Source organism: Nilaparvata lugens, chromosome 1 (assembly GCF_014356525.2).
Source record: "Nilaparvata lugens isolate BPH chromosome 1, ASM1435652v1, whole genome shotgun sequence".
NCBI lineage: Eukaryota > Metazoa > Arthropoda > Insecta > Hemiptera > Delphacidae > Nilaparvata > Nilaparvata lugens.
In genome coordinates, this window is record NC_052504.1 from 95,662,538 (window position 1) to 95,675,589 (window position 13,052).

At 35.2% G+C, this 13,052-nt stretch overlaps 1 protein-coding gene across 1 annotated transcript; it reads right to left on the reverse strand.

Moving 5' to 3' along the window:
* Window positions 1-4,000: 4,000 nt before the first annotated feature.
* On the reverse strand, window positions 4,001-12,720 carry LOC111058639 (the record flags this gene model as incomplete). Its single annotated transcript, XM_039419668.1, is given in 4 exon segments — window positions 4,001-4,134; window positions 7,802-8,187; window positions 11,112-11,327; window positions 12,631-12,720. Coding segments are annotated over 3 exon segments (731 nt in total), but the record flags the coding sequence as incomplete, so codon positions are not given.
* Window positions 12,721-13,052: the final 332 nt, after the last annotated feature.

Genomic DNA, 13,052 nt, shown 5'->3' on the forward strand with positions numbered 1-13,052 from the left:
AATAAACTCAAACTTCGGTTTTGCAGGCAGCACCTAACATGTTATTTTGTTTTGACAAAGTTGTTTTTCGTGTATATTTAAGTATTGATCAATATGTTTTTTTTCTTTTCAACTTTGTATTGAAGATTATTATTTTTGTTGTGGTGAAATAAAATTTGATTTGATTTGACTTCTAAAATATGGAGCATTTGCTTCATTTTAAATGAATAAACGTGAGCAAAACCTTTTTCTCATGCTCATCAAATAAATAGTTTGAGCTTTTGCTCAAAAGTGAAAGCTTATACTCAAAATTGTATGAATAAACTAGAGCATTTTCTCAACTTTTGAAGCAAATGCTTCGAAAAAGGTGAGTCTAGTCTAGAGCAGCTTTTCACCTTTTGCTCATAGTAAAATGGCTCAACTAATTCGTATGAGGAAGAGGAAACTATACCAGATACGATCACAACCAATAGTTGAGAACTATAAAACTCTTTCTATTCAACCATGATATCCTACAAAAGAATAAATACAAAAGATATAAAGATAGCCATTACAAAATAGGAAATAATCGGCATTTAAGAAGATGAGAGTGTAGACGATTATAAGAAGGCTATTGATATTATAAGATTATGCTGAAGATTATTATAGAGATGACATTTTCTCACGCTATTATTTCAAAATTCTACTCTCAACTAACCTAAAACTCAATTCATAAATAGAAAACAGAGCAGACGACGCAAACACAAGCGGTATCTCCTACTTGCATATTTAGCGCTTACGTGAGCTATAAAAACAAAGTACGACCACAAAGGTGAATCAGCTGATGAAAAATCTTTCAAATACGTGAGCATTTGTTCCTGAGTTCAGGAGCATAAGGTGAGAGTATATAAGGTAAAGCTTATTCATATAGAAATGAGCAAATGCTTATGCTTCTACCTAATTCTTATGAGCAAAACCTTATGCTCCATGCTCATGCTCATGAGCATATGCTCTGGTTTTATTCATATGGCCCCATGTCTTTCTAGTCAAAAAATACTTGTTTTATTACAGCACACCATATATATGAAATGGTAAATTTGGATTTTCTCTACCTTGGTTCAAATTGAAAGTGGTGGTGGCTTATCAAAAGTAATTTATCGTTTTATTTAGTTACTTATTATTAGGTTATCGATTGATAACTGGGCATCTTGTAGGACCGGACTCGACTCCCCAAATGAATGATTTGTTCCTTCGTTTGACGTTTTTAAGGCCAGTTACAGAGAGCTCGACCGACCGTCAGTGCGTATCTACCATCCTGACCACACGCAACCATACATCAATTTTTCATATTCAGAGCTCTCCCGACGAACGAACTGATCTGACTCACAAAATAAACGCGTTTACAAATCGTTTAATTGCAGATTTCGAATTTCAATACAATCTTGACTCTTATAAAACTTCTTAAGCTGGGGAAGTATTGTGCAGCTTATTATCTTCATAAATAGAGGAACAAAAGACGTATCAAGTTCACCCGATGGTAGCCCAAAGAGCATTTCAAGGGGTATTCATATATACATTATTGCTTGGGGATGAGATTAATTTTTCAACTAACTTGAAATGTCCATCAGAAGTTTTAATGAGTTATCTGCAAAATTGAAAGGCAACTTGAAACGTCAAAATCTATTTCGAGCTCCTGCCTATATCACCATTGGGAAGACTTGCAGTCACTTTAACCTAAAGACCAAATAAATGTACCGTAGATAATAATAATAATATATGATTTTTCTAATAAGAAGGTTGGAAATAATTGAAGAAATGCATAGAGAAATTCTAATTTCAAATATATTTATTAATTGAATTTATCTATATATATAAAAGCGAAATGGCACTCACACTCACTGACTGACTGACTGACTCACTCACTCACCTCACTCACTCACTCGCAGAACTAAAAATCTACCGGACCAAAACGTTCAAATTTCGTAGGTATATGTTCAGTTGGCCCTTTAGAGGCGCACTAAGAAATCTTTTGGCGATATTCTAACTCTAGGGTGGTTTTGAGGGTTTAAAGTTCGTCTTTTAGCATGTATATTCTTCTTATTCCAATATCTTTAAATTATAATTGAAACGTCCATACCATATGTTAATAATATAGAACTATAATCTAGAGAGAGTACCTCTTCAAAACAGTTGTTCTGGTAACTAAATTAAAAATTTTGTCAGGTTGGCATTAAGTTGAGTTGACTTTGTTAGGTTGGCACCAAGTTGAAGATTGAAATGCATTTATCCAGGACCTCCTAAATACCAATTTATCCTGTACTTCCTAAATACCTATTTAGGAGGTCCTGATTTATCGCGGAAAAATTGATTGGGTACTGCTACTTCAATCCTGGGTGTTTTTCGAGATCAAATCGACATAATACGTTCAAATTCGGTACAGAGGTTCCACTGAGGTCTACATGCAGGCGAGCGAAGCGAGCCCGCTGATCTCATTTTTGGACAATCCAGTCGAGGGTCCTGAATTCGGTACAGAGGTTCCGCTGAGGTCTACATGCAGGTGAGCGAAGCGAGCCCGCTGATCTCATTTTTGGATGATCCAGTCGGGGGTCCAGGGGGCAGAGCCCCCTGGCTAGACGGATATGGCGAGCGAAGCGAGCCTGACGGCTAGTTCATAATGTTATTCAATTCCATATCAGCACATTGTCGAGCAGAGGTGTCAGCATAGTGGTTATGGTGCGATCGGGCTACTGATCAGTGCAGCTCTGAAAGCTTCTATTTGCTTCAATAGCGATTCAATCGACCGATGGAACGAATGCGCACGAGCTCGACCGATGGTCTTCGTACGCAGTGTAAAACGCATGGTCCTGACCGTGCGCATGCGTGCCGTCAGTCCTGCTCTGTACGGATACATGGAATCTCTAAAAGACAAGCGCGACTGACGTACGCACTGACGATTGGTCGAGCTCTGTAACTGGCCTGAACTTCTTATGAGCGTTAAAACTGTATGAAATTAGGCTTTGAACTCGACAAATGTACTATTTTCAACATTGAGCGCTCATAGAAATTTCAAAAAACGTCAAACAAAGATACAAATTGTATAAATTATTATATGACTCTTATTGGAAATTTCTTCCTCTCTTCTATCATTGACCGAGCGAAGTGAGATCTAAGATTCAAGTCGACGGTTTGGCATTCTCTTTATGTTTAAATGATTATATGTTGCGCATTTACGGCGAAACGCGGTAATAGATTGCCATGAAATTTGACAGGTATGCTCCTTTTTAAATTGCGCGTCGACGAATATACAAGGTTTTTGCATTTCAAGGATGATATAAACGGAAAAAGGAGCCTCCTTCATACGCCAATATTAGAGTAAAAATCAGACTATAGATTATTATTCATCATAAATCAGCTGTCGAGTGGATTATAAATTGCATGCCTGACGCATGCAATTAAATATCTCAATGTAACTTGGTAAAAAATCAGCAGCTGTGTAGACTATTAATCGCATGCCTCATTGAATGCAATTTTTATGCACTATTAAATGAACTATTGATTGCGTGCAATAACGCATGCGATTAATAACTAAAATAACATAGTATTGTCTCTCGAACTTTCTCTGCTTTGAACTCGGGCTGTCCTGTTGCCAGTATGTCTTGAAGGAGATTAGCTTTTGATGTTAGCATTTTTGATACACCAACCCCAACAGCTATTAGCCGTTCTCACACCAATATCTCGCCGACACGACATACAGACAGGATTTACTCTGATGGACAGTATAAGAGGAAGCTGCGGTTTATAAATGCGCGAGGTCTATTGTACTAGTACCCTTACGATTAGATTTTGACTGAAAGTTTTCTAGTTATTGACGTTTTTAAAAAATATCAAATAATCGATAGATCTCGAAAACTAAGGTCGATAGAAGAAAATTTAACTGGACATGTTTTAGTTGCCATTGCATGTGGAATCGTCTGTAACACTTTTCGTGGGACACCCTGTATATATTTTATATATAAAGCAGAAAAATACTCACTTCTCAAACTCATTGGATTGGTAGAGAAGTTTTTTCAATAGATCATCGGCCGCCGTGACTCGCCTAGTGAAAGCGTGACTGGCGTTGAGGCATTCCACGCAGCTCAGACAGACCTGCTTTGGAAGTTCGTCCTCTTTACTCACCTAAAAGAAAGATATCAACAAAAGTTACAGACCAAACTTTACTCAACTTCAAAAATAAATCAATGAAAGTTACAGACCGTGCTTTACGGTTCTTCAAAAAAAGAGATAACAGATGTTACAGACCATGCTTTACTCAACTTCAATAAATCTGGTGTGGCGCACTCACACAACTTTCCTTGCCGTTATGAAAATTGATCAACTGATGCTAGTGTTCACGCGCATCTCAAGTCTACTATTCTAAGATCTAAGCCAGCTGGTGACAGGACAATAACGCTGCAAACACATCAAAGTCTGCTATCTCTTCATAGTGAATGATTTAATAGAATCAACACTTGCAAACAGTTTGCAAATTGAATAATCTTATTTTCTCGAACTTCGAGCTTATTTTCAATTCTAGGTGAAAATGTTACTGAACATTAATTGTAGAGATTTTTATGCTCAATCTTTTCCACTTGAATTTTTTTGTTTAAATTGTATCTGAAACCTGATAATTGAGAACCTAAAATCAAACTTAGCATAGATTGGGTGGAGCTCCTGAAATTTTTACAGATATGGGACTTGTGGCAGTTGAAAGAGCTTATCAATTACTTTTTTTATGCATAAATTTGATCAAAATCGTTGGAGCCGTTTTCGAGAAAATCGCGAAAAACCCTGTTTTTGTCATTTTCGCCATTTTAGCCGCCATCTTGAATTGCATTTGATCGAAATTGTTCGTGTCGAATCCTTATATTGTAAGGACCTTGAGTTCCAAATTTCAAGTCATTCCGTTAGTTAACTGGGAGATGAGATATCGTGTACACAGACGCACATACACACACACACACACACACACACACACACACACACATACAGACCAATACCCAAAACCCACTTTTTTGGACTCAGGGGACTTTGAAACGTATAGAAATATAGAAATTGTGGTACCTTAATTTTTTTCGGAAAGCAATACTTTCCTTACCTATGGTAATAGGGAAAGGAAAGTAAAAATAAATCAACGAAAGCTACAGACCAAGCTTTCCCTTCAAAAATTGCATTCAGTGAACTGAGAGTCATATCAATCCGTCAACTCTATGTGCTTGGCATATTTAAGTATTTCAATAAGCATAGAACATGGGGAGTATAAGGGAAAAGGTTGAAAGTATGAGACTACGCTGGTTGGGCACATGAGGAGAATGAGAGAGGATCGGTTGCCAAGGAGAATGGAGGAGATGAGGATTGAAGGGAGGAGACCAAGAGGACGACCGCGACGACGATGGACAGACTCAGTGGCCAACGAAGTGGAGAAGAGAGGACACCGATGGCGGCAGGTGGAGGACGAGCGATGGTGGGAGGACCGAACAAGATGGAGAGGCATTGTAAAACACCCAGACCCGGCACTAGCTGGAACGGGACCCGGATATGTATGTATGTATGTAATAAGCATAGAAGCACATTTTCAGAATTAATATAACTCATAGAACAAGATACCATTTACATAGATATTTTACTAATGATTCTAATTTAACGGTTATTCGTAAGCAGCTGGTATACATCGCTCCAAAGATTGTAAACTGAAACCCGAACGAGCTCATCGGTGAACCTATTAAGTTTGTTCCAATAAGAACTAAAAACTGGATACTTCACAACTATTACTTCCATCTTAATTTCGTATGAGATCAAAAAATTTTCAACTCTTGAAACTATTCATTATGACAGGATTAATTTACAATTATTGATAGCATTTATTTTAAATATACTTTCCACTGTTTGTATAAAAATATTCCATTTTAAATTATTAGCTTAAGATTTTGAAACAGCTAAGTCTCTACTCCAACTGGCGAACAAGTGTTTCACTTATGCCAGTAGTTCTTCACCTCCAGCCGTATTTTACAGATAGTTGATACAAATATTTAGAATTAATGTTTTTTTTCTAATTGACACATCTTTGTATTGTTTTTGCGTTTTTGGTGATATAAATTGAAGCTTCACTCAACTTCAAAAAGAAATCAACAAAAGATACAGACCATTTCAACAGCTTATCTTATGAATATTCTCTATGATCAGGCTATTCTGAAACGTTTATGTTGGTAATTAAATTGAAACGAGATAACGTGCAATCGAGCAGTTGGTATTAATACTTTAAACAGTTTCAAGTTTTACAGTAGTTGACAGTAAACAGTTTTCGAACAGACGAAAAACTGTGCTTTCAATGAATGGCCATAGTCGAGAGCTTAGACGCTGTTTAGCGTAAAAACGTGGTTTAAATATTACTCGATATACTGGTAAGAAATGAAAAATATGTTGTCCGTTCAAATTACAATATAAATTTTTTTTCAAAATGTTTTTATTACAAGGTAATGAATAAAATACATATTGTCAATTCCACAAGTGTATAGTGAGTTAACATTCAAACACTGAGCATGATGAATTATCACTTTCACTTTTTGTGTAGTTGAGACGTTTATATCTTAGTAATTATTCATATTAAATAAAAAGACTGAGAAATTGTCACAAAACACTCAGTTTGATTGTGAGAATGTTCTGAAGTTTATCTGAGATTGTCAATAGTGTAAACCGGTCTTTCTACTTTTAATAGTCAGAGTCCGATTGTTTATAGCTTGCAACTTTTCAGCAAGCTGCCTAAAAATTTGTCAAAGTCAAGTAGGCCTATTTTAAGAGAAATCTGTATGCATTTCTGGTTGACAAGGCATATTATAGTGTTGAAGAGGTTTTAAATGATAGGGTGTTATAATTTGTTCAACTGTAAAATTACAGTTATTTGTATGTAAAGTGTAGAAGAATATTATAATTCATGTGACGTGCTAATTCTTTGTAAGCTCCTGTTATTCTATTTACTATTTATTTTCTGTATTTTTCAATACCTGGGGTGACATGGCCAGTTGTTAAGTGTTTTGGCTTAATTAAATTGAATTTGAATAAATCTGTGGTTTGTGACAATTTTTTAGTCTTTTTTAATCATCATTTTCTTGGTGAATATTATATATTTGAGAAATAAGTGATCTACAGATGGCAATAAATTGTAAATTATTTTGTAAAGATGTATGAATAAATAAATACCCTGAGCATCAACACCCTAATCAACATCGACAATCCCCTCCAATGCCGAAAAATTGACACAGTGGCTCATTGGAAGGAGCTTCTATCAGTTGGAGGATTTTTTTAAATATCGGGGCACCGAGCTTCGCTTGTTATTTTTATTTATTGATAAACAGAACACAATTCTCTAAAATGATCGTGTTTATATTTCACAGCTGGCTATATGTCATCTTATGAATTTCGGAGATGCGATATTTTGATTTTTCACATACTCGCTCACTCACTTTTTTACTATCCACAGCTGTTTCAGTCAAGGATGAATTATCCTTTTAATGTCGTTCAGCGAGTTTTCCCAAGGATGAGACCTAGTGCAATCGAATTTTTATATCATAAACCTACTATGTTCCAAATTTCGTGTAAATCGTTAGAGCCGTTTTCGAGATCCGTTAAACATAAATAACCAGATATAAAAATACAAATATACAGAAATTGTACGCTTAATAGGATGAAAGCTTTGCTGGACTGTGACACTGTCTACATTTTACGTATCATGTTTTTAATTACTTGACACGATCTATCCAGGAAAACCAGGCCTTGATCAAGACATTGGATAATCCACTGGAATACTTACCAATATAGGCAGTGCCTCGTTGATTTTATCCGCCAAAGTATCAATGCCTTCGTCATCTTCGTCGCTTTTGCCCGGTTCAGTTGGCGTCGACTGGAAAATGAAAACGGCGTCCTCCTCAATGGTGCATGCACAGAGTCGACAGTACTTGACGGAGAGCCGTTTGCGCGGCACAATGTCTGACTCGGCCATTTGCGGGTCCAAGTGTGGCTCACTCTTGACCCCGGCCTGCTCGTCCAATGGGTCGAGGGCATCGCCGTCACCGATCGCCGTCTTCTCGTCAGCCGTCAGCTCGGTGAACGGGCCGGACAACAGTTCGGACGACATGTGTGGCAGGATGTGTTCCGGCGAGCCCTCATCCGGTTTCGGAGACTCAGGTTTAGGAAAGTCTGCAAAACACAATTTAGAATTCAAATACTGTAGGTAAAAATACTCGAATATTGTAAATTACAATTTTCATTTCGAACGATAAAAACACTAAGGGCCAGTTTCCGAGCTCGGGATTCAGCTAAGTTCTAGACTTTAAACAGCTGGAGTCAGAAAATTGGCTTTCCGAAACGGGGCGTAGTCGTAGATTTTATGATAATCTTCATTTTCTCATTTCTATAATTGGAAACGTTTTTCCTTGACGAAATAAAACATTCCTAAATAATTCAAAATAGCTGAAGCTTTCCACTATTTTCTCTTTATTTTATTTTGTGTTCAATTTTCTAGTTTTTCGAAATTCAATTTGAACGTGGACTGCGACTACGCCCTGTTTCGGAAAGCCAATTTTCTGACTCCAGCTGTTTAAAGTCTAGAACATAGCTAAATCCCGAGCTCGGAAACCGGCCCTAATTGTCAAGTGGGCTACTAACAGAGCTCTGGCATCCAATTATACAATACTTTACCTGATTTCATAAAGAATATGAATGAACGCGAGTTTAGATCTAAATTGGAATCGATCTCTCCAAGTGTGCTTCCTACACAAAGGAAGAGTACATTGATCAATACTCTACTCTACTCTTCTTTTTGTTACTGTAGGCTATGCTATGTCTATTTTGTTCGATCATTTAAGGCCGGTTTACGAGCTCGGGATTTAGCTAAGTTTTAGACTTTAAACAGCTGGAGTCATAAAATTAGCTTTCCAGAACGGGGCTTAGTCACAGTTTTTATAATAGTAGTCGCAGTTTTTATTTTCTCATTTCTAAAAATTGTTGGAAACGTTTTTCCTTGACGAAATTAAACATTTCCAAATAATTCAAAATATCTCAAACTTTACACTATTCTCTCTTTATTTTATCTTGTGTTTAATTTTCTAGTTTTTTGAAATTTAATTCAAACGTGACTGTGACAATGACTACGACTACGCCCCGTTTCGGAAAGCCAATTTTCTTACTCCAGCTGTTCAAAGTCTAGAACATAGCTAAATCCCGAGCTCGTAAACCGGCCCTAATTGTCTGGTAGGCTACTAACAGAGCTCTGACATCCAATTATACAATATTTTACCTGATTTTATAAAGAATATGATTGAACGCAAGTTTAGATCTAAATTGGAATCAATCTCTCCAAGTGTGCTTTCTACACAAAGGGAGAGTACATTAATCATTACTCTACATGAATTGTATAATGTTTTCTTCTCCTATGTCTTCTTTCTGTTACTGTAGGCATTTAGAATTTTGACGCATTCCAGATCCCCCTGATTAGGTGGGCAGTGGATGCTATTCAATCTATCTATCTATTGTTAGTTCCACTTTCATTTTGAGAACTGGACTGCCTTTTCGTGGCATTACCGTTCACATTTTCAACAGTACTGAAAAATCAATTTATTCACAGTCAACAATACAAATTATACAGCAAGGCAGTCAGAATAGGTAGCTGATATAGTGAGGTCCATGTTATAATGGCAGTTGAAAAATATAGAAGAACAACGTTTCCAGTGGTTGTGATCAAACATCAGAAAATGTGGTCAGTAATTATGTTATCCTATCCCAGTTATCAAATTGAGGTCCACGTTATAATGACAGTATTTAATTAACATTGATGTTGCTATAATTGTCTATCATTCGACAAAACAGATAGTGCTATCCTTTTCTAGCTCCACAACGTTGCCAGATCGTTCTTTTACGATGTAGAAATATAATTAACAAAATATTTAATCCCATTTATTATTTAATCATTGAGAAATATATTTTCTTGGTGAATAAATATAATTTATTATTAAAAACAAAAATACACTTTTATATCAGATATACCAATATCAGCTATATTTTATAGAAACCTGACTACCTTGACCTGACTTGTCTTATACATACTCCATAACTAGAGTCCTTGGGGCGTAAAAGAAGAAGGGAGAGGCAAGGCAGAGAATCGGCATCGCTGATCTTTCTCCACTGTCATTACAATTACCATAGGCTATACATTATTAATAAATATTACCATTAGGCCTATACATTATTAATTCTACTGACTGTTCATTCTTGTTAAAAATAATAAAGTATAATTATGTTATTGGACAAGAAAATTTATTTTACATTGATTTAATAATAAATTATTGACCGAGCGAAGTGAGGTCTACGATTTAAGTCGACGGTTTGGCATTTCTCTTAATGTTTAAATGTTTATATGTTGCGCATTTACGGCGAAAAGCGGTAATAGATTTTCATGAAATTTGACAGGTATGTTCCTTTTTTAATTGCGCGTCGACGTATATACAAGGTTTTTTGAAATTTTGCATTTCTAGGATAATATAAAAGGAAAAAGGAGCCTCCTTCATACGCCAATATTAGAGTAAAAATCAGACTATAGAATTATTCATAATAAATCAGCTGACAAGTGATTACACATATGTGTGGAGAAGCCAGTCTATTGCTGTATTTCCATAAGGTCTATAGTTTCAATCAGGTAAATTGTGGATGAGAATACTACGTGAGGTCTACTGTTCACAGAACTACTAGTTATAACTTAATTAAGATTATTAAATATTTTATTAATAAATTATGTTTTTACATTGTTGAAAAACGATCCGTAAACGTTAAGGAGCTGGAAAGGGATAGCGCTATCTGCTTTGTCGAATGATAGACAAGGATAGCAAAACTAATGTTAATCAACTACTGTCATTATAAAGTAGACTTGACTATAGCGAGTAGACCTTCATTATTGTGGGTGATTTTTATCCCAGTTTTGACTCACCGAGAGTGGTTGTGTATGGACCCATAAGTTTGAGAGTTCAAAAAGTAGACTTTCAATAAGAATCAAGGTTGATTATCGATGTAGCTAGTTTCTTAAACAAGAATAAAAACCTATTTCGGAGGTTTAGCTTGCACGGTCTCACCTGATTCCTTTTGATTCCTCAATGATTTGAAATACTCGATAACATTGGCTGTCATTTCGAATGGTTTGGTGGCACTGCTGAGTTGTTTCAGATTGACAGAGAAATTTTCTTGCTCAACCAGCCGGTTCGACAGAGTTTCAAATGTGTCGTCAGGCAGCACGTCTATTTCCACCTTTTTCTCGTCCAAATCGCTACGGAGTACGAGACGCATTTTTACTGAAAAATGAATAAATGAATTATACATCGGAATCCAAGTTGTTGAGACTTTATTTTGTTTTATTGTATTAGGTAATGTTAGGTATTGTATATACCTGTAAAAGAACGCTTATTATGCATACAGAAGATTATAAACTGATAATAAAAATAAATTCTCATTCATACAAACACCCTAAACAAGCTTTCAAGTTAAAATCATTTATGAAAACCCTCTTAGTTTCAGTCATTTTTTCCACTTGATTTTCTAGTCTGATGAATATTATCATATTCAGTAGGCAACCTAAAAGTAGTTTAGGATACTGAATTTAACGTTACCAGTTTAATTAGTTGAATAGATGTTAAAATTTGTATCAAGAGATTAACATGCCAAAATAAAAGCAACAAAAATATGAGAATAGAAATGATGAAAAATCAATTAGCCTACCGTATGCCATCAAAGTTTTTTTTTATGTCAAAGCTTTTTGGCACAATACTGGGAAAGACCCAAGTAGGCCTACATAAGATTTAAAGCTTTTAATTGACTTCAAATTCAAGTTTTTATTGTCAGAATAACATGCCAAGTTGAAAGAAAAAATTGAGTCCAATTACTCCAGAGAATCTTATACGGTACTTGGAACCTCGGTTTCCGGTTGAATCACTCAAGGTTTTTCTAACACAAACTACAAAGTGCACAACATATTTGAGAGTTTGAAATCTTAATGATAGTGAATCATAACATGAATACCTATATTATATAAAAAAAATACAAAGGAGCAACCGCTGAAGTGTAAATATTTGGTATCTAAGTTAATGTATTGATTTAAAATTACTGTAAAATGTGTGTAGTATTAGTAATAAGGGGAAAACATATTTATAATTTGTTGATAAGAACTATAAAATTCTAATAATTATTTTGAAAACAAAAAATCCAAACTGCAACACCTTGCCTACGTTGTAACCTAATTGGTTAACTTTGCACTGTATACAACATTGCAATTGATTTCAGATTTTAATGATCTAGTTTGGATGTATGTACAAAGTTCACTTTGAACTAAGAAATGTTATCTTAATGATAAATTTATAATAATAATTTATTGATAATTGAATAGTTTTGTTTTGTTTGGGAGAAAGCTGTTGGACAATTCAAATTTGTGATGCTTCAGAAGTAGGGACAGCTTGAGCAACATTTTTGTAGGTTATTGAATTTAATAGAAATAATTGTAAATGAGAACAATATGTGGCATATTTTATACGGAGATACAAAAATAAAGAAAATCTATGTAAATATTTCTAAAATAAATGTGAAGTAAGTAATAATTCATACCTCAATAATATTTTAACACAGTCCAATATTACAAAACAGGATGCCAATACAACAAGCAACAAGGCTGTAGTTAATCAAGATGGCGGCCAGTAGCTTTTGGCGGTTTTTGATTGGTTGATGGCGAGTGTGCGTGCGTGTACGCGATTATCATCACCACAGAGTAAATTGAAGTGAAGAGTGGCATCTCAAATACATTAGAATTTGCTAGGTATCCATTAAAGAGTATATTCCTCAATATAAGTAGAAAGCATGGAAGTAAGAAAACCATCTTTTCTTACTTCCATGGTAGAAAGAGATATAAAATCACATTAAATGATGTAAAATTCATTTATTCTATCAAACATCATGTCATTCAAAAGTGGTTTAATTCCATTGATTTTTTAAATAACAGGTTGAAAGATTTAGTGATGAATATTGAAGAT